Raw genomic sequence first — 22,742 nt, 5'->3', positions numbered from 1 at the left:
GAAGACAGGTTTTTGTGTCTGAGGTTCTCCCTTCACACAAATGTGTTTGTCCCTTCTGGAAACATTCAGAAATTAAGAAGAAGTAAACATTTATTTATTCATTCAGCAAACGTGTACTAAACACCCTTCTGTGGCGGACACTGTGCTAGGTGCTGGGGTTACGCAGACATCTAGCCCAGAGCCTGTTCTCAAGGTAGCAAGTATACAGCAGCCATTGATGCTGGGGTGGTGGTGGGTCCCAGGTGTTAAGAGGGACAGAGGAGGTGTCTCGCCAAACCTGGAGGGGGTGAACCAATGCAACCTCTGAGAGGAGTCAGTGCCTGAACTAGGACATAACAGACACACAGATCTTAGCCAGGGTGAGGTGTGGGAAGCCATTCCCAAGAAGGGAGCGGCATGGGCTTGGACACCAAGCTGAGAGAGGGCGTGATGCCTTCAGAAACTCTAAGGCATTTGGAATGGCCGGGCATTGCCTCTGGGTGGAAAGAGTGAATAGTGATGCTAGAAAAGTGCCAGGCCAGATCCTTGAGGGTCTTCTGGGCCACCCTAAGGAGTCTGGACTGTATTCTGAAGGATAGGATTTACAGCAGGAGAGTAAATTATCGTAAAGATCAGATTTGTGCTTCAAAACAGTCGTGAGGGCAGTAGGTGGAGAATGGATAAGAAGGGCGAGATCGGGGGCCAGAACACCAGCTGAGGTCGTCTACGTGGGAGATGATGAATTGGAGCGGTGGACATGCAGATGGAGAGGGAGGAAGATCTGAGAAACAACTGGGGCTTAGAATCAAAGACCTTGCTGTCGAATGTGGGCATAGAGATGGGGAGACGGGGGTGGCTTTCCCTGAGAGAGGGAGTTCCTGAGAATGAGTGGGCAAAAGGACAGTGTGGTAACAGGCAAATGGTCTTTAGGTGCCTGTGGAACAGCAAGTACAGGTCCTGCAGGCAGAGGGATGGGGGACTGCGGTGCTTAGGAGAAGTAGGGAGCTGGAAATGCAGCCTTGGGGGTCACCAGTAAAGAGGTGATGGCTGAATGAGATCATCCAGGGAGAGTGTGTAGGGTGAGAAAAGAAGACAGAGGAACTTGGCCCCTCAAGGAAGAGCCAAGAAAGAGGAGCCTGCAAAGAAGACTAAGAAGGAGTAGCAGAAAGGGAGGCGAAAAACTAAGACGCTGTCACAGAAACCACAGAGAAGAGGTTTCCAGAAAGGGAAAGAGAGACCAACCACGCCAAATGTGAGGGAAGTCAAGAAAGACGAGGGTGTAAATGTCCCATTGGATTGAACAAGCAGATCATTCTTGACTCGGTGAGAACGGCTCCCAAGGAGTGGCTGGAGGGAAAGCCACACGGGAGCAGGTCGAAGCATGAGCAGAAGGAGGAAGTGACGAGAGCTAAGTTTAGACAGCTCTCTCAAGAACCTCGGTGGGATGTTTGTGAGGGATGATCAAAGGGGGAATTTATTTTTATTTTTTTATTTTGTAGTATTAAATAGATTAAAAAAATAATTTTTGTGGCATTGTGTAAGCTCTGAAGCATAATGGTGAAATAAACAGTGGACCCACCATCCAACTGAACTTACGGTCAGCTCTGCTTCAGGTGGGCCTGCAGGCTTGGCCCAGGCTGCAGGTCGGGCTCAGGTCTGCTCCATAGGCCTTGCAGAGGGGACAGTGCTGAGGGAGGTTGGCCAGAGGAAGGCCAACCCCACAGATAGGATATGGGAAACAGGTTGCTGGGGTTGGGCCCAGGCTCTGGCTCTCTGGCATTAGAAACTGGAAACCAGGTGCGCATGTGCAAAAACCACGTAGGGTCGGGCTTGATAGAAATTTTAAAAATAAAGTGGCCTATCCATCCACTAGCCAGCAATTTCAGAGCCCCCTCGAGGCCTGAGCTGGACTAGTGGGCTAGGAAAATGAGCCAGGAGCCATCCCTGTCCTCCAGGAGCTCACACCTCAGACGGGAAGTGGTTGGAGAATGGAAAAGGGTCAAAGACAACCAAGGCATGCCTGAGCTGTGGCCAGGGCTGGGGATGTGATGTGCGGGGCAGATCTCTACCCTAACCCGCCTGTCTGTGCCCTGGGACTGCCATCCACTCTCCCCACTGCCTCGGCCTCACTATGGCCTCTCCAACTGAGACAGCCTTTCCTATATCTTTACATCCTTTCTGACTGAGGGTGACATGGGGCCCAGCTGGGCGGGGAGCCAGACAAGTCATCGTAATGCTGAGCAAAATGCAATCGTTGATGATGCAGAAGGCCCTTCAGAGCATGGTGGTGTGACTAGGTCTCCATGACAACACTGAGGGCCTCATGTTCGGATATTCAGGAAAGTCGCGTGGGAGGTGGTCTGGTTAACGGAGGCCAGGGAACATGGGGGTCTCTGGTGGCAGCAGTTGAATCATGGATCCATGAAGGACACTCCTAACTTCTGGAAGCTCAACACCTTTTCAGACTTGAGTCCTACATTGAGCTATGGTCTGAAGGCTGGAGATCCTGGCCACTTTCTCACTTTCTGGTTCTCTGACCCAGAAGGAATCACTTATTCTCAATAAGCTCCCTGGACCATAAATTGGGGATGACCCATGCCCTGTCAACTCACGGGCTATTGTAAGGATCAAATGAGACTTCTGTAAAGTGCCTTGTCCACCATAAAGTGAGTGTACAGATGTGGCTGCTATCACCCCATCATAGGGTTGAGGAGAACGTGGCCTGAGGAGTCCACAGGATCTTGTTTTCACAGTGGGGCTGGTGGGATAAAATGTCAACCATAATTAAAATGTGCACATCCGTGTCATTCAGGGCAGTGGATGCTGCAGGACAAAAAACATTACTTTAAACCAACTGGGTTCAAATCCTGTCTACTACACTTTTGCCACGTGATCCTGGACAAATCAGTTACTCCTCGTCTGTGACGTGGGGCTAATGAGCCATGCTTTGGGGGCTTGCTGTGAATGTGAAATGAGCTATCGTTTGAAAGCCCTTTACTGCACACAGAGAAGGTGCTTAATAGATGCTGACGGTTGTTGCTGCCCTCCTCCCATCCTAGCAGGGCTGCTGTTTGTCTAAATTGCCCTCCTCTCCTCTCTGTGCCAGCAGGTCCGGCCTCTGTTTCCCTGTGAGGAGCAGCCGCGGCCCACCGAGATGTCCCGGCACCACAGCCGCTTTGAAAGAGATTACCGGGTGGGCTGGGACCGCCGAGAGTGGAGTGCCAACGGGACGCATGGGACCACCAGCATCTGCAGTGCCACCGCCGGGGCTGGTGGCGGCACAGCCAGCAGCCTCAGCGCCCGGCCCGGCCTCCTGCCACTGCCTGTGGTGCCCTCCCGGCTGCCCACGCCCGCCACGGCCCCCGCTCCCTGCACTACCGGCAGCGGCGAGGCCATCACCAGCCTCGTGGCCAGCTCTGCCTCCGCGGTCACCACCAAGGTAAGACCTAGCATCCTCTCCAAGCAAAAGCCGGGCAGAGGGGGCTTCCCCTGCAGGCCAGGCCAGCTCTGCAGGCTTACAGCCTATGTGCAGAATGCTGCATTCTCTGGAGTCGTGGCGCCCCTGGAGCTGGTCTGGGCAAGTGTTTGAGTTAAAATTAACATGGTTTTATTTTCCATAAAGTCTCTGTGACTAACATGAAGGAAGACAAGCAGGTGCTGAGGCCACTCATTGTCCTCTGCTGTGTTGATTAAATGCTATTTAATGGTTGGAATAACAGTGAGAGTCCCAGTTGGCCACACAGGTTCCCTAAATAGGTGAATTTAGACCATGCAAGCTCCCCCTGGGGCACCAGTGATTTGGGTTTGCAGGAAGATGCTGACCAGCAATAAGTCGGTCATAAATAAATGGTCATGAAGGTTCTGCTTATTAACCATGTGCTGAGAGTTCCCGCATCCAGTGTCCCCTCCAAGCCTCAGACAACCCTGTGAGATCAGTACTTTGTCATCCCCACCTTAGAGTTGAGGGTGCTGAGAGAGCTGACCCGGGGTTGGACCATCCTTGGGGACCTAGGCCTGGTGCCCAGCAGTCACCCCGGAGCGTTAGCTCCCCCTCAATCCCTCCCTTCTGGAGGCAGCGGCTCCAGCCTCCTGAACCACAGCAGAGACCAGCCTGCGTTGCCAAGATGCGGAAATGAAAATGTCCCCAGGCTCTTTCCTGGCTCCTGCCTGAGTTGGTGCCCCTCATTCTGCTCAGAGCCCCATGGGCAGCCGGAGCCCTTGAGGGCCATGGCTGGGCCGGTGGCAGAAAGCCTATTCTGCGCCATCCTGGCCCCTTCGCTGGTCAGGGGCTCTGCAGATGCCGTCGCCGCTGCCAGCCGTTCCAAGCCGCCTCCCCGAGCCTCGCGGGGCGGCGGGGCGGCGGGGCGCGCGCGGCTGGCCTTTTCTTTGCTGCTTTCATAAAAGTTGCCGGAGAAGTTCAAGGCGGGGAGCCCCGGCCCAGGCCATTGTGAGGTGGCTGTGGCGTTGGAAAGCCGCACTCCAGGTGTGCCGCGCCTTTGTCTCCGTGATTTTCAAAACCCCCTTTCAGCCCTGCCTCCCGTTAATGACGGAGCGCTGCCGGGCGGCCCACGAGGCCAAGACAATGAAGCGACTGGAGGCCAGCTCGGAGCCCACTGACATCTTGCTGCAGTGCCTTATTGATTTCATTTTCCTGTTATGAAAACACCGCCCCACTGAGGTGGGGAGGGAAGGAATGCTGGACCGGGGAGCGGAGACCGCGGATTATTCTGGCATGACGCCCCCAGACCAGCCACACACATTCCTCCCTTGGGCGCCAGCCCCCAGGACTGCTCCGATGCAGTGACCTCTGCCCAGTGGAGCCAGCAGGCTGCCCAGCTGGCCACATCTGGCAGGAACTTGGCAAGCCCAGCTGTTGGCCATCTGGAGAATGGCAGCTTCTGGAGCTGACTGCTGGGGGCTCCAGGTGGGAGACAGAAACTGGACATGGGAGCCCACCTGATGGTTTCCTCCCCCTCGGTGATAGAAGCCTTTTTAGGGAGGCTGTTGGGCTGTGCCTCTGGGCAGGGGTTTGGGCTCTGCCAGGCGGGGACTGCCAGAGGAGACTGGGAGGTGAGGGCTCCTCCTTGGGGCTGCCCTGCCCACACAGCTCCTGCTTTGCTCCCAGGAAGCTCCATATTCACCATCCCTTACTGGCCAGGCCCCAAACCACAGTACATGGGAGGGAAGGAACCCAGGCTCAGACGGAAAATAACAGCTGGGCAAGGACTGCGCTGGGTGGCTGGGAGGCAGAGGGGCCGCCGAAAGTTCATGCCTATGAGGACAGTCAGCTCCTTGGCATAGCTCCCCTCTGTAACCATCTCCAGTCCAGTTTCATACCTGCAGGGGCTTGTCCAAGAAAACACAGGTGCCTGATTACACCCTGGAATCTTCAGCGTGCTTGGGACAACGGGGTGTGGCGAGGGGCGGGGGGAGGGGGGGGACGGACATGCAGCTGCAGCAGCTTCTGCCCAGGAGTCTGTCACTGAATTTGGGCCGTCGTGCCTTTCTGCCATCTTGGCCTAGTGGCTGCCCGCTAGACACCTATCCCGCAGCCTGTCTGTCTAACCCCATGCCAGTACCACATCAGTTGACAGGCAGGCCCGAACTGAGGCTTCTGTGGTTTCCCCAGTCAACAAGCTGTGTCTTTACTGAGCAGCCAAGGGCTGGCTCGGGCCTTCAGGGAGCTCACAGCCCGGGATATAACAAATCTGTGGCCTGGACAGAGTGACCCAATGACCCAAGAATGTGTCTCTCATTGAGGTTATTGGCAGAGGCAGCTTAGTGGAGCAGATAAAGACAGACATGGAACCAGACTGCCTGGATTTGAATTCCTCTCTCTCTCTTGCTTCCTGAGCAATCCTGGACAAGTTACCTAATCTCTCTGGGCCTCACTTCTGTAAAATGGGAAAAGGTGGTAGTAACTGCCTGCCAGCATTGTTGTGAGGATTGTGTGAGTTAAAACACATGGGAAGTGCTGAAAGCAGAGCTGAACCTGGCACATGGTAAGTCCTGTATAGGTGCTATATAGGTCCTCACCACTGTCACCGTCACCCAGGTGAGGTCTATGGGACAAGGCCATGCCCCTGTAAGGAAAAGTGATCGTTTCTAGCCTCAACAAGAGAAAAAGATCAGTCTTCAGATAAAAAACAAGAGCAGGGGGGAAAAGGAAATTGTGTTTCTGAGTGGTTGGGGCTCAAGTTGGCCTTGTGACATGGAGGCACGACATGACATGGCAGCAAGAGGGGCCGGAGGGAAGAGGGCATCTAGTGGACCCAAAACGGAAACTGAGTCAGCACCACCTACTAAGCAGATGGTTGAGGGAAGGGATTACACAGCTTTCTGCAGCCATGGGGCCCTTGCCTCCTGGGAAAGCCCAAGTGTGGACAGAGCCAAGCCCCGACCCCGCCAGGAGGTGGGCAGGAGGGAGCTACATAGAGGCCAGGAACAGAGCTGTGTGTTCCTGCCTCCCCAGAGTGTGGTAAAGGCTGCTTGGACGTATTGGCCTGGCTTCCTCGGTGAAGGGTCTAGGCCATGTGTGGGCCAGGGCCTCCCCTGAGGACTCAGGAAAAGGTCCCCAAGAAGGTGGCTCTTGGGAACAAGTGTCAACACTGTCAGACCTTAGCATCCCCCTGGGCTGGGCATGGAGCAGGGTGAGTGTCACATGCTCTGGGGGCTGTGGGCAGCCACAGGCCTCCCACGCCATCACCACCAACATAGAGACGGCCCGCCCCTCCACCTCGCCTCCCCCTGCCCTGGTCACCAGCTCCTTCGCCATTCTGGGGCTGCTTCTGCCAAGCCATGGGGGACAGTCCCAGCTCTCCGGGGCAGAAAAAGCTGGCTGTGCTCCCAGCGGCTGGTTCACAAGGTGACGACAATTATTTCTGTCACTGCTGCCTTCAGGCCCGAGTTGATTTTTCTGTTTCTTCATTTTCCTGTGGCCTGAGGATTTCTTGCAGGTTTTTGATGAAAGGCCAAGTGGACAAGCACAGATTCCTGGGCCACTGAGGTGCGAGGAGGACCTGGCCAGATCACACACACCCACACACACCCACACACACACACACACACACACACACACACACGTTGTGAGACCAATCATCTGCTTCCTTGGGGCCTGGATCAGCTCTCGAACCTCTGGGACACAAGTCCCCAGAGCTCATGAAGAGCAGTGACCACGCCTGCAGCCCCCATTTTGCAGGTCAGAAGGGTGTGGCCCGGAGGACACCACACTTGCTGAGGTCACCTGGAGAGTGAGAAACAGAGCCGGACCTGGGCTGGAAACTTTCCCGGTCGGCTGCCTGGCATGGTGCCTTCAGCAGGGTAACCATTATTGCAGCGCTGGGACGGGAGCTTCTCCCATCCTCTCACCCACCTACCCGACAGCAAACACTGAATTTCAATGGGCATATTTCCCTCTTGTGTCGTAGGTGGGAAAACTTAGGCCAAAGATTCTGTTGACTCTCCATTGCACAGCTGGTAAGAGCGTCAAGCTCTCAAAGAAGGAATGGGTGGGTTTGAATCCCACCTCTGCCACTTAGGAGCTGCGTAGGTCTCTGAGCCTCAGTTTCTTTGTCTATCAAATGGGAATAACTATAGTATCTTCCTCCTGGAGACGTTGTGAGGGTTGTTTAAATTAATATGTAAGGAAAGCCTTTAAACAGTCCCTTCCACTTGTTAAAGACTCAATAAAAGTTAAATTTAAAAAGTTAAATCTGAGATTGGGTCGGACCAAGTACCATACATTTGGGGAGAAACCAGTCCTCCTGGAGGTTGGTGCTGGTGGGCTGAGGGGAGGCTCCCGGGACGGTCCCCTCCCCTGACGGATGTGGCACAAAGCGAAGCTGAGAGCCAGGACGGTGCCCCATTCCTGGCCCACACTGGCACTCCGGGCTCCAGGCAGTCAAGGCCCCGGGAGGGTGGTTGAGAAGCAGAAGCGTGACCGGGTGGCCAGGCCTGTTTGTGAGATGGAAGGAGGCACCGCTGCCCCAGAGTTGCTGCTGCATGAAATTTAAATTATTCTCAGCAAACCTGCTTGACAGATGAAACAGAAAAGGGACGGCTTCATAAAATGCAATTTTGTTCTTGAAAGAATGGACTTTGCAGAATCCTCGCTGATGTCTGTGAAATGTATTGGGGGCTTTTTCTCCTTGTGGTCCGGAGCAGTCAGGCTGAAACATTCCCATCGTTCCTCGGAACTAAGCCCTTGAAAATAAGTCTGGGCTGGGGAGAGAGAAGCTTAGCTGGTGTCAGAGGCCCAGGGAAAATGGAAAGGGGCCGTGAAATCTGCAGGCTCCATTCTCAGAGCACCAAACACCCAGATTTTTGACATTTGTGAGCATTTTGGGCTTTCAGGGTGGATATTTCCCATCAGAGAGATGACCCCAGAGACGACGTCTTCCTCATGCCCCCTGAGTTCTCTAGAGAAATGCTTCCCTTTGGGGAGATGATCGGGGATTTCTGTGGGGAATCACGTGAATGACTGCAAGGCCCCGCGTGGTGGGCTCCTCCTCTCACATGGATCTGGGGCTCCGTGAATGGATGAAGGATGCTTTCGCACAGTTAGAGACTGAGAAGCAGGCCTCCCTTTCCTCTTACATTCACAATGAAAATCAAAGGCTGCTGAGTGGGCTCGGTTGGCAGAATCGCTCAAGCCCCTTTTGTGGTGAATTTCCAGACTGTGCATGATTTTATCCAGAAGACAGTTTCTGGCTCCATGAATGAGAATTTGTGATTTCCTTCATGATAAATTATGCCGCACTGATCATGCATTGTGAGGCAACTTGTGAGTGTTCGTACTAAGCTAATGGGTTTTGTCTGCACTTGAAGTTGCAGCCACAGTTCGGATGGTATCTTCATTGACTTAAAACCCAGCTGTCATTCATGAAGTTTGTACAAAGTTGAAAGATGTCATGATTTCCAAAGCACCCATTTCAAAGCCAACAGTTTGGGGAGGATAGGCCTGAGTGCCTCGAACTTAACTTTCTGATTAAGGAGGCAAAAAGAGGGGAGAAGATTGTGTATTTTCCCGTGTTTGTAAGGGATGAGCCATTGTCTAGATTCCAAAGGAAAGTTGTCAGAAGATATCGTTGACTGGAGCCAGATGTGTGTATAAGTTAGTTTTACTGCATAACAATCATCCCAAAACTTAGTGAACTTAAAACCGTCGCAGTTCTGTGGGTTGGCTGTCACTTCTGGTCTGGGCTGGCTCGGCTGATCTCTGCTGGGCTCTCTTATTTGTCTGTGGTCAGCTGCGTGTTGGCTAGTGGCTCGTGACTGGTGGCTGTTCTGGGATGGCCTCACTCACACATCTATGCTAGCGAGCTGTCGGCCAGGGCGTCTCAGTTCTCTGTGTGCCCTGTCATCCTCCACTAGGCCAGCTCAGGCTCATTCACATGGAGATCTCAGGCTTCCAAAAACAGCAAGAGAGCAAGGCTTTGCACACAAGTATGTTTCTAACCTCTGTTTGAGGCATATTTGCAAAAATCATTAGCCAAAGCAGTCACGTGGCCAAGCCACATTCAAAGAGTGGGCAAACAGACACTGCCTCTTGCTGGAAGGGGCTACAACACCACATTACAAAGGGGCAGGCATGGAAGGACAGGAAATATTTATTTGTGTCATTTTTGCAACACAGTCATACATCATGTAGCAATGTTTCTGTCAACAATAGACCACATACATGATGGTGGTCCCATAAGATTAGTATCCTATAGCCTAGGTGTGTAGTAGGCTATACCATCTAGGTATGTGTAAGTATATTCTATGATGCTCGCACAATGATGAAATCACCTAACACAGCATTTCTCAGATATCCCCGTCATTAAGCAACGCATGACTGTATATCCCCATGTTTCCAGCACACTTCCTTAAACACAGTTACTCGCCCTCTAGCTTCCGGCCAAGGCTCACAGGCCTCAGGTAGAAAGGATAGGATCAATCCATTACTCCCCTCTACATGGCCTGGTGTAGGGAATAAATATGGGGCACATGTGACCTAGACACACCTGGGTTATACCCATCCCATCCATGCCAAGAGTTCCCTAGTGAGGTCTGAAGGAAGGCACCCAGCAAGGATTGCATTGCCAGGGAGAAGGCGGTGCAGCTGGCCCCCAGGGAACCTCACGGGGGACACGTACCTTGAAAATCCACCCATGGCCAGGATTTGGACCTCAGTCGTGAAGGCTCCAACACTTGATCATGTCAGTGCCCCAGAACTGGTAGGATTGGGACACTGCTTTTCCCAGGACAGTCGCAAGGACAGATGCTAACCTACTGATTCAGAATTTAAAAATCCATCGCAAGGAGACCACCTTCATGGATTTTTGTTTGTTTGTTTTTTGAGCAAGATTAGCCCTGAGCTAACATCTGTGCCCATCTTCCTCTACTTTATATGTGGGATGCCTGTCACAGCATGGCTTGATAAGCGGTACATAGGTCCACATCCAGGATCCGAACCAGTGAACCCCAGGCCAGGCCCTGGAGTGGAGCACGCAAACTTAAGAGCTACGCCACTGAGCCAGCCCCAACCTTCGTGGATTTTGACCAGTGGATTTCTCCCTTTGAAATCCACATACGAAAACGAATTCTGACCAGAAGACTTTCTGATGTGCCTGAAATTTCCTCTTCCTGAAATCAGGAAGGGAGCCAGTTATGTGATGCAAATGCTCAGTAGGCCCGCATCGGACAGCCTGATGGCTGTTTCCCCCTGATAGGCTGAATCCCGTGCAGTTCCCAAAAAGCCCTTGGAAGGGCCTCTTCTTAAATTAAATTAGGTTTTCTGCAAACAGCATCATTCGAGATGAACATAAATCTACTTCTTATTCACTTTTAATGGTTTTCCCTGTTTCACTTAATTACTCGTGTTGCAATTAAACAATTTTTTTCATTGCAAAAGGACAGTATTTTAGCTACATTATGGGTTAAGTGGGCTTTGGAGAACTAGCCTGGGAATCTCATCACCATTTATAACTGTTTTTTATAGAGAAAGTATGTTCCAACATCTAAACAGCCAGATTACAAATGAACTTTCAGAACCCAACCCATTTGTTAACTGGGAACTGTCTGTAATGCTAAAAATAACTCAGGGAAATAAACATAAAAAGGAGCGCCTAATGCCCCTCTGTATCATTTGTTCACCATCAGCATTTACCGATTTAGTTTAATTTCAGGGAAGAGAATTTCTTCCAAACCTAGACTGACCCTGTGCTCGTTTTACTCACTTTCATGGCACAGGCAACCAAATTGGCTTGAGTCCTCCTGAAGCGTACTGTCCCCAAGAAGAGTCTGTGGGGTCCCTGCAGAGCTCGGCTGATGTAACCTCGCAGATTATCAATCAGTTTCAAGGCTCCATTCGCTGCCCTAAAATGAAGGCTTTGGAGAACTCTATGTGCTGCTCCAGCTGCAGTCGCAACTAGTTGTGGCATATTCATTTGCTTTGCGAATTTGCCTCTCCAGAACCCGTAGGCAAGAAACCTCATTTTCCTCTGGTAAATAAAGGGCCCTGAGAACACAGCATAGCATCAGTCTGCACGCGGAGACTGCTGCTGCCGCCTCTCCTGTTGATGGGGTAGGAGTCCTGCCTTCCAGCCTCCCCTCTCCTGCTTCACGGAGGAGATGGGTGAATGCTTTGGACCCTCTGGCACCATGAAAGGAGTCCTTGGAGCTGGGGATGGAGCGGGGTGCATGCCGCCATCACAGAAGGCCAGTCATCAGTATCTCCCTCCCGTGACTTAAACTGCTGGCTGCCACAGTCCCTTAAAGGAAAGACTCTTCTGTCCCCACACAGGGCCCTTGCTCGCTCGACCTGCTCCCAATGCCCAGGCTACTGGGCGAAGCTTGCTGTTGTTCCCGGCTCCCCTAACCGTGCCCCACCACGTCCCCACCAGCTCCTGGGCTGCAGAAAGTAGCAGTCCCTGCCCTCCCCAGAGGAACTGTGGGTGATGGAGGGGGTCACTCACATTCCACATCCTTTGGTTTCATTCAGCCCTGGAGATGGGGAATCAAAGCCCGCCATACCCCCCTTGGCTAAGAGGTCGAGGAAGACGGGAGGTGGGGGGGATTTGGGAGGATTCCAGTCACTCATCCTTTCAGATTTGACTTCCTTATTTTGAAAATGTGAATTTGAATGACTGAGAGTCACCTGGGGCAGAAAGGGCAAACCCACGAGCCCAGCTTCATGGATGGCCAGGTCCGTCAGGAGCATCCCAGGTCGGTTCTGCCTTGAGGTTACCCTGGGGAAGCTTCTCTGGCAGGACAGAGACCCTCTGAGCACAGGCGAGCCTCTCTCCAGATTAAAAGAAACCCAACGCAGCACCAGACTGGCAGTGAACGTGATCCAGATTCTTGACCTACTACTTAAAGAATTCCTTTTTTCAGGTTAGAAGAGACCCTAAAGCTGGTGGGTTCAGGGGGAGGTGGAATGGCCAAGCCTTCAGTGGAGTCAGGCAGCTCTCTCTTTGGGGGTGCAGAAGCTGGAGAACCACGCCGGGCCTGACAAAGTTCCCTTCGAGGTCTGTAGTGGGTGTTGCTGGCCCTCTATTCAACGTCCATTTCCCCTCCCTCTTCCTTCCTAACAGAATCTCAGTTCTGTTCAGGTATCACAAGCTTTGGGGAAAGTGAACCCCAGCCCGTATTGGGATTATGATAATGCTAAACCAGGCATGATAATCCCCTCCCCTTCACCCATCATTGCTTTAGGAAGGGTCCTATGACCCAATTCTGGCCACTGGAACATGAGGGTAATCCTATCTGGGGGCTCTTGGGAAAGGCTTTTTTTCCTTTTAAGAAAGAATCACAAGAAAAAAGTAATCTTTCTTCCTCTGGACATTGTCATGTCTGGATGTGATGGCTTGAACTGCTATAACCATCATGCTACAAGCCTGAGGATGAAGCTAAGACATGAGGAATAGGGAAAAAAAAAAACAAGAGAATTCCAGAAATAAGGCAGCAGAGCCCTAATGCTGTGTCCCTTCCTGCCTCTGGGCTTCTTGTTCCGTGAGCTAATACATTCCCTGGTTGTGTAAAAAGATAAATAAACAAAACACAACTGTCTCAATTGCATGGATGGCTCTCTAGCAACAACATGGATGCCTTCCTCCATCTCCCAGACCTCACCTGGCAGACTGGTTTGCTAAACACAGCTGCTGTGACCTTTGTGAGTATCTTCTACCTGTTATTCATTCATTTCAGCACTTGCTGCTGTGTACAGGGCTTGTGCTATCTGTTGCTTCCCTAAATGCCAACACTGGAGCATAGCTTACTGACATCACACTCCTGTGGGGCCTTGTTTCTGTCTGAGACAAATCCACCCACACGCTGGGTGCCTGAGCCATGGAGTCACTGGGGAGCCTCACCCCTACCACCCACTTCAGCCACAATTCCCCAAACATAAGAGGAGTTTTCAGGGCCCAGGGCCTTTGCACTTGCCATTCGCGCCTGCTAGAATCTTCATTCCCTGTGTTTCCCAGACAGAAATACTCCTGTTCATCCTACAACTGACAGCTTAAATGTGACTGCCTCTTTGATGGAAAAACAATCATGATTATTTCTCTTGTTCCCATAACACTTTTGTTTACATCCCTATATAATATCTGTAATATATGGTACTTATCTATTTATTCATTTGCCTCCTTACTAGGCAGTGAACTCCATAGGGATACGCTCCATAGGTGCCCAGCATTTGAGGTTCCCAATAAGTGTTAGGGGATGGAATGAAAGAATTTATGCATAGGAATATTTATTCATTTATTTAGCCCCTCTTGTACAGATAGGGAGGATGAATGCCTTTGACATCATCTCTACCTACATAGTGGATCAGCCTTTAAAAAAATGAGTAATTTCGGTGGCTGCACATGTGGAGGATGACGAAGACAGGACCCACGTGGTGAGCTGGAGTGGAGCTTCCATGGACTTGCTGATGGGCCCTGTGTCGAGATAATGAAGCCAGGATGGCAGTGTGGATTTCACACATCGAGGCCCTCGTCTTAGGGCCTGTGCTCCTCCCCTCTCTCCCAAAGCATTTGGACTCACGGGATCACAGTCTTTCCTCTCAAATATTAGTATTTCCTCGGGATTTTTCTCCTGTTTGCCTGTAATTCTTGCTGCCTTTTGCATTTGGTTATTTTGTTTCAGGCACTCGTGTAGTAATTACTTTGTTCCAGGCACTATTCTAAGCACCCTCCCAACATTAACTTTTAAAATCCTCATCATAGCCCTCTGAGGTCATTATTATTACCACCCCCTTAGAGATGAGAAAGAGAGGGTGACTCGCCCATGATCGATCAGCAGGACGGGAGTCATCTCTAGGCCGTCTAGCTCCAGAGCCAAGCATGTAGCTCTGAATAGGCCCCACCCAGTGAAATTTGTTGAATGAGTAACTGGGCTGGACACCTTTCCGTTAACATCTTTCCCCAATGTTAGTGGCATCTCCTAAAGAGAGAGCTGCAGGCTCCCCACTGAAGCAGTTTTGCTCATTGGTGGTTTGAAACAGCCACGATGTCAGGACCAAAGTGTGTAGAGGATTCCGTGGTCCAGCCCCACATTTCCTAGATGCCCCACTGCATTTCTGTCCGTGTTCTTTCTGATCTGCCAACCTTTTTTCTTTAACAGCCAAACCATGTGGTTAGTGTAGACTCTGCTCAGATGCCGGATCTTGGGGACCATTGAGGCTTTGAGGCCACAGCCTCTCTCTCTTTCTCAGGGTTTCTTGTTTTGGTCCAAGATGTAGTGCGTGGCTGATGTCTACTTTAGTGGCCGCTTGCAGACTGCTTTGGTTTGCTCCATTCCAGAGGGGCAGTCTAGGCCATCAAAACTGCCCCCAGGTATTGCCAGGGTGGGCTTGGAGCAATGCCCAAGCTCAAGGGAGCGGCTCCCTCCTGTTGGTCTCAGTTGTTCTGGTGGATTTAAACCTGGGCTGGGGAGTGGAGATGCCACAGAATCATGGGCTGGCCGTTGACATCGGACAGGATAGGAGCAGCCATGACTCCCCACTGCCTTCTCTGTAAGCTCAGCTCTGCTCTGGGGGAACAGGGAGAAGAAAGAAAGGTTGCTGTGTGTTATGGATTTGTCTTCAGCCCCCTCCTACTAGGGAGCAGTCCTCCCCGGAATGTTGGGAAAGGCCACATTTGAGGAGGCTGCCGCGGGTGGGGGCGAAGCCCGAGGTTCGGCTCAGGAGATGGGGTTCAAGGCCCGTGTCCTCACTTCACTGGCTGAGCAACCTCAACACAAGACACTTAAGCTCTCTGAGACTCGGTTTCCTGACCTATAACCCGGTACCACAAGGCCTACTTCAGTGGGTTGTTGTGAGGTCTACGTGAAATAGCAAGGCAAAAGCCCTTTATGAAAATAAATGCCCTAATTCATAGACACAGAAAGTGGATGCAAGGTTACCAGGGGCTGGAGTGGAGGGGTGGGGGATGGGGAGTTAGTGTTTAATGGGTACAGTTTTTGTTTGGGGTGAAGAAAATGTTTTGAAAGTAGACAATGGTGATGGTTGTGCGACATTGTGAATGTAATGAAGGCCACTGAACTGTACATTTAAAAACGGTGAAAATAGCAGATTTTGTGTCATATATATTTTACCACAATAAAAAAGAAATAAACGCCCCTCCATTGGAAGAGAGAGGGGAAATATCTGTGTAAATTCGGGGAGAGCTGACGTACCAAATAATTTCCTTTCTTAAGAGAAATGGGGGTGCCAATCACAGTGGCCAGATTGGAAGCCAGTCAAATGACAGCCCTTAATGCAGACCCACGTGGGCTTGATTGGAATGTGGGGAAGAACTGAGGAATGGGCGGGAGGGCGGCCCAGCCCCCAGGAGGGGCGTGGAGGTAATGGTGAAGTTGATGTCACTGAGGAGTGCCCCCCGTGACTGACAAGGGAGCCTGCCTGACTGCCTGAGGAGGAGGCTATCTCTCCCACTCGCTCCTCTCCCACCCGTAAGGCTCTGGGGTGCTGGGCAGCGAGGTTGCTGCCAATGAGTGGGAAGTCCCGGCCCTTGAGAAGGAGGGTCCTGGGGGATGCTAGAGCCATCACTGGGCATGTTTGTGCTCATTTTCTCTAGCACCCCCTAGAGCTGGGACTGTGAGTGAAGGCTCAGCTGTGCTGTGTTCAGCAGGGACTATAAACCTCACCAGCAGCAAGTGTACTTTCCAAGTTAGCATCGTGGAGTCCTGGCACAAGTGTGCACTTCAACCCTGTGCACTCAGAAGCCATCCGAGGAAGCATCTAAGGACGGCCAGCCAGCCAGTACCCTAGATGTGTCCTTGAGGTGGCCACTACCGCCATCGTCATCATCACCGTTGCTAATGTTCATTGAGTGCTCACTCTGAGCCAGCCAGGGTTCCAAGTGTGTTTGCCGTGTTAACCCACTGCATCCCACGACGACTGCGTGAGGCAGGGCCGTGATCCTCCTCATTATCTAACCTCGGGGAGTTACACAATGTCCAGGCTTCTGCCACCAGCACAGGGCCGTCCAGCTTACTATCTCCTCATGATGCTGCTATAGTGTGGAGATTACACTCGCTGTGTAATGTGGGGCGGGAACAGCCCGTGCTCTGAAGGTGACTCTGATCCTGAGAAGAGAGCCATGGAGGAGGAAAGACTCGTGCCACAGCAGCTCACCCGACTGAGCTCCAGGCCTTGTCCACGCACTGCCCAGCGCGGGAGCCTCCACCCCAGCCAGGAGCGGACAGACTCCACCCTGCCATCGCCTCATACGTCAGGAATATGCTGAGGGTATGATTTTTATTCTCCCACAATATTAGGCTGAGGAGAGGATATTGGGCAAATATATTGTGTCCATAATTCATATTAATGGGAATTCAATAGTGGCAACTTGTCATCTGCTGAGATTAGAAGGGAATATTGTGAATATCGTGTTATAAAGGCATTAAGAAGGCGTTATGAATTAGATTCCATTGCATCACATCGTGTTCCTTGTAAATAATTGAGGAAGAAACTGGTGCTCGGAATTTGGGATTACCCATTTTTGAGATCCCAGCAAATCCCTCACCACGCTGATGGGGCCCCATTGATCTGACAGCTCGCACGGCTGCAGGGAAAGCCTGCACCGGGCGGATCCAGAGGCTCCCTAAGATGAGCGTTGCACTTCCCAAAAGACTGTCCCTCCCAGCAGAAATTAGTAACTGCCACATCCAACGCTGGACTCTGGGTTTTTCTAGCAAAATCTTCCCAAGTCCAGGTATCCTATGTCCCTTGCCTCTAGTCCCTGGAAATCTGGCTTCACAGCCAGGGCCCAGGTGGGCTCTGGTGGCATCACTGAGTCAGCAGCAGCCTTCCCACCACTACTCACGCCTGCCTCGGGCTCCCTCGTGGCTAAGACCTGAGCACCTACACATTGGTGGTTAGGCAGCCGGTCAAGCAGCAGCAGCTTCAGCGCTGATGGAACACGCCCTGGCCGGCTGCCACCCAGCTCCAGTGGGCTTCTTGGTGCTACTCTGCCATCCTGCAGGATCCATCACTTGCTGGCTGTGCCTCCCCTTAGCCTAGACCCCTGATGTCTGAGCACGGCCCTGTGAAAGATAAACGGGGCTTCCTGGCTGGGGCCAGGGTCTATCTTTTGTTATCAAAGCCAAGAGCTTGGCTCGGGGCAGAGGAGTGGCTGCCCCCAAGGAAAATCTTCGAGGAGAGTGGGGAGGAAGCACCGAGCCTTTGTCCATGTGCAGAGCTGGGCAGAGCAGGTGGACGCTCATCCTGTATCTCTGGCCTTGACCATTCAGAAGCCCCTCTGTAGCCGACCCCGTCTAGGGACTCCGGGGGCGGAAGAAATTCCTGTGACCATCGTCAACTTTGTAGGCAGTTCTGAAGCAGCTGGTCATTGGTAAATGAATGAGTCCCCTTTGTCATTAGAGGTGTTGATTCAGGATTTCAAATTTGACCTCTGTTGGATGGCATGCCTGGGGGCGACCAGAGAGGGGAGGAGGGGCTGGGGATTGAGAGGCAGTGAGGGACAAAAGATGTGTTACATGGAAGGTGAAATGATCGGTTGGTTAGCCAACCACATTAATCAGTCCTAGCTGGGATGCCCAATATACAAGCACACCAGATTTATAAGTACTTAACCCACCTCTTTGCCAGCACAGTGATGGGATTAGGACCCCAGACTCCAGATTCTGACTGCCAGAGTTCAAATCCTGACTTTTCTACTTTCCAGCTGTGTGACTTTTAGCAAGTTACTTACCCTCTCAGAGACTGTCTTCCTCTTCTATAATATGGGATAATAATACCATCTATTTCTTTGGGTTGTGGCAGGAGATTAAATGAGTTAATATTGCAAGCGTCTGGTGTCTAATACACACTTTGATCAGTTATAATTATTACCAGGGCCTTCACTGTGTGGGCTTCACCTCTCTATTTCTTTCTCCCTCTAGAATGTGGGGCCTTGAGACAAAGGCCCCGTCTTCTTAGGTTTTGCATTGCTAGCACCTCACACTTGCCTGCTCTGTGCTCAGTAAATGGTGCGTCGAATTGTCTAATTGAGTTGTGGGTAGAAGAAGGTGAAGTCGTGGAAATTCACTTGCTTTACCAGAAAAGATAGCTGTGCACTTTTGAAAATCGTATTCCACTTTTCCGTGGTTCTATGTTCTGTTTTCAGAGAAGCTCTGTGACTGTTTCTTGTTCTTCGTGTGGCATCTCAGTGATCGTAGTCAACAGCCCACAAATAAATTAAATCCGTGTTTGAAATGCACGGAGCTCCTCCCTGATTCAGGGGATCCCGAAGTCAGGCATTTTGAAAGCAATTACTGTGCTTTCACGGAATGAAAAACCATCTCCTGTATTTGATGATCTCCAGTCTCGACCCCGTGCCCTGAACAGTCCTGGGCTCCAACCACGTTCTGTTGGCTGGTGGTTGTGGTGATTAGCTGTGTTTTTGTTGTTGCTGTTGTTCCTTTGTTTTGTTTTTTAAACCATTTATGGCGGTCCCGTCACACCAAGAGCTTTACATGTTTCGTCTCGGTTCCTACAACACCCCCATGTGGTAAGTCTACAATGATGCGCGTTTTACACAGGAGGAAACTGAGCTTGGGAAAGCCTGGAGACCTTGCTCAGCGCTCCAGTTCTGAGAAGTGGGACTGGAACTCAGATCTTCCTTCCTTCAAAGCCCAGGCCTCCAACTCCCAATTCTTTTCCCTGGATGTCTGCCCTTAGATCTCTGCCAGGAGCTTCAGATATAAAACGGCCAGAATTAAACTCCACGTCCTCAGCCCCAAACCTCCTCCTCTGCCTGGCCTGGCTCAGGGCCGGGTCCACCCAGCTGTGTAAGCAGCCAGGACTCTCCCCTCTCCATCCCCATCCTCGCCGTCAGGTCCACCTGCGCATGCTGCTCAAGTCCATCCATTTCCCTCCATTTCTGCTTCCATCTAGAGGACAGAGATATCTTCCCCGCCCATGCCCCTGCCTCCAGTCCACCCACTCCCTCCCAGCCATTCTCCCCACCACTGCAGAGCTGTTCTTGTCACATCTCTCCTTTAAAAAAAAAAAAAAGGTGCAGTTACTCCAAACTTCTCTTGAAGATAAAGCAACTCGAGGCCATTGGTGATCCCACCTCCGCTCACCTCACCAAGCCTCCTTCTCACCTCTGCCCCTCCTCTGCCTCCTGTCCCCCACTTCAGCCAAACAGAAGCTGCAGCCCTGCCTCTGATGCAGCTGAGCCCGGCTGGAGTGCGTGGGAGCCCGCAGGACCATGCGAGGCAGAGCGTGAACTGGAAAGACACAGGCCTTAAAGACCGGCAGCCTTGGCTTGCATCGTTGGGAAGTTGCTTGCCCATTCTGCAGCCTCATTTTCCTCATCTGTAAAATGGGGATAAGAGCACTACTACCTTATAGGAGCTCTATCTGAATCAGGGAAATTCCAGGCAAGAAATCTAGCCCATCACTGGGCAAACAGTAAGTGCTCCGTAAATGCAGGAGATGGTGGTGACAGTATGTGAAACAGGAGTTTTGCTGTAAAGATAAATTCCTGGGGGCGGATTTTTAAAGCAGTGGACTCTCTCGTCTGGGAAAATATGAGGTATGAGCCTTTAAACAATGATGGCTCGCCGGTCCCTCCTGTGTTCTCCCGAGAGAATCAGACACCTCTTGCCTTGCAGCACAGCTTTGGGAAAACTCTGGCCTTTTACTATACGTGGCTGGTCCTCTCCTTCTGCTCCCCACCACCCCACCTGCCTTCCTTCCCAGCATTTTGCACATGGCGTGGATTCTCTCTCATTTTCATTCAGCGAATGTGCATACTTCATTTACTGAGAGGTTCTCGTGGCCCAGCCGGTTTGGCATGGACTTCTGTGAGGGCAGCTTCCCGATTGCAGACTAAGCCCAGAGCTCTCCCCTGCCGGGGCATCCCGTTGTGATGAAAAATATGCCGAGTCACAGGCAGTGACAGCGGATCGACCGTACACTGCAGCCACACGTGTCCAGCTCAGCGCTGTGCGGCAACAGAATCACCGGGTGCTTAAGCTCTGGCATTCACCTTACGCGTTCAGCCTTTGAAAAACTCTCCCAAGACACAGTTACGCATTAAGCAGGTTGAGTTCTGATGACCTTAAGGGTAGCTTGTCCTCTAGCCTTCCCCATCCAAGTCCAACCTCTGGCTGCTGCCCCAGCCTCGCTTCCCCCAGACCCCACGCCAGAGTCAGGGAACCAGAGGCCTCGTCCAGAGGTCGCACCGCAGCTCCGGGCTCCCATCTCCAGGGCCTCCCAACTCCAGTAGTTTGCTCATCAGGGCAGGCCCCAAAATGAGGAAGAAACATCTTTTTAGACTGGAAAAATAGGGCTGCTGCTGTTTTATGGTGGTGTGGTTTATGGTTTTCAAACGTTTTAATTAGTTTCATTTTTTAATATAAATGCACCCTGATGTTTTGTGCAGGAAGGGCACAGTTCTTAAAATCTCAGAAATAAAGTAAGAGAATGACAGATTGGCTATTAAAGCGTCACACTCAGATGTGTTATTATTATTATTGTTATTTAACATTTCTAAGCGCCGACACTGAGCCAGGAGGTAGAGGGTGGAGGGTGGAGAGTAAGAGGGCCAGAGGTGCCTACCACTCAGGGTAGTGGTGTGGGGGGCTTCCCGAGGACGGGCAGTTGCTCTCTCAGCCGCCTGAGCTAGCCCTGCCCCCAGGGAACTTCTCAGGATGCCAGTCAGCCATCTGCTTTGTGGGGGGAGAACACAATGGGGGGTTGGGGGAGGGTCTAGGCTTTGTGCCCCAGCTCTGTCTATGTTCACTGTGAACTTGCTAAGACTTCTCACCCAGCCCACCCACCCAGCCCACCCACCCAGCCCACCCAGGGAGGGGTTTGAGCTGTGTTTTAGGACAAGCCTCCTCCAAAGAAACCCGTCTCTTCTTTAAAACATTTGACTCGAGAAAGAGGGGCTCCATAGACAGGATTGGACTTCCAGGGCACTCTCTGTGTAGTGGCTGAATGGCGGCACCCCCCCCCCCGAAATATATGTCCCCACAGAACCTCCGAATGCGACCGTGTTTGGAAACAGGGTATTTGAAGATGTAATTAAGGTAGGGTTCTCGAGATGAGATCATCCTAGATGAGGGTGGGCTCCAAAGCCATTGACAAGTCTGCTTTTAAGAGCAAGGAGAGGGACACCGGACACACAGACAGAGAAGGAGGCCATGTGAAGACAGAGATTGGAGTGATGCTGCCACAAACCAAGGAATGCCTGGAGCCGCCAGAAGCTGGAGGAGATTAAAATAAAAAAAGAAAAAAAGAGATTCTCTCTTAGAGCCTTCAGAGAGAGTGTGGCCTCCTGATATCCTGATTTTGGACTTCTGGCCTCCAGATCTGAGAGAGGATAAACTTCTGTTGTCAAAGCTGCTAGTTTGTAGTAATTGGTTGCGGCCACGCTAGGAAACTCCCGCTCTCCGTGAAAGCTTCTCTTCCTAGTGTCTCCTTAAAGAAGGCCCACCTGCGCGGGGGCTGGTCTTTTGCGAAGGATGCTTTTGATGCTGAGTTTAATCCAGGAGCAGGATGGCCTGCTGACCTCCTGTCTGCTGAGCTGAGATGGAACATCATCACACCTTTTTCCTCGATGTCAAAAAATGTTTCCACAAGCTTTCTAATGACCACCTGCCTGCTTCCTGTAACATATGGACTCCAATTTGGAAAAATTTCAAAGGGCAGTTAAAGTGAGACGCTCCAGTCCTCCCACGTCCCTCTCACAACCTACAGCAGCGTCCCCTTGGAATCTGAAGGTGCCTGGTGCATCATTTGCATGTGCTGGTGTCCCCAAAGAGGAGTATGGATTTATGAGTGTGGGGTGAGACTTCTACTGTGGACCCCACTTAAAGGGAGGTCCTACATCGGGTCTCTTATTTAGCTGAAGTAAGAAAATAGGGATGAACAGGCTTTGCTCGTTATTCCTCTGGCAGAAGGCTCTTGATCAAACTCAGAGAGCCATCGAGGAAATTCTTTAAATCAAAAAACACAGGCCAAATAAAAGCTCCGAGCACTAAGCGCTCCCCTCTTCTCACGGACTTTAATTCAGAATAAAATTCTCTTTGCTGCTATCTCTGCTCCTCCTTATCTCATTGTAATTGAAAGGAGAAAATTTTGCTGGAGCCCTGGCCTCAGCCCCTCCTCGTCTTCAAAGGTCGTGCTTTGATTGTGTTATTTCTAGCAGGTCATTTTACAGAGTTACAAGACGGTGCTGGTCCCCTGATCCAAGGCAGGCCCCCCCAAACCCACATACTCACCTAGACAAACTGTCCGCTAATGTAAGCCATGGCTTCTG

The 22,742-nt window shown here is 51.5% G+C and overlaps 1 protein-coding gene across 2 annotated transcripts in view; it reads left to right on the top strand.

Moving 5' to 3' along the window:
* The window catches only part of KLHL29 (kelch like family member 29), a 180,068-nt gene that overhangs the window by 34,147 nt on the left and 123,179 nt on the right, over positions 1-22,742 (top strand). For both annotated transcript variants that reach the window (XM_070574336.1, XM_070574337.1), the window contains one exon: positions 3,089-3,418. In XM_070574336.1, the coding sequence (XP_070430437.1) occupies positions 3,134-3,418 (285 nt within the window). In that variant the 5' untranslated portion in view covers positions 3,089-3,133. The remainder of the gene's footprint in view (positions 1-3,088; positions 3,419-22,742) is intronic.

The sequence above is a fragment of the Equus przewalskii genome, chromosome 14, assembly GCF_037783145.1.
Source record: "Equus przewalskii isolate Varuska chromosome 14, EquPr2, whole genome shotgun sequence".
In the NCBI taxonomy this organism is placed as follows: domain Eukaryota; kingdom Metazoa; phylum Chordata; class Mammalia; order Perissodactyla; family Equidae; genus Equus; species Equus przewalskii.
Note: the sequence above shows the minus strand (reverse complement) of the source record. Positions and strands in the feature narration are given on the sequence as shown.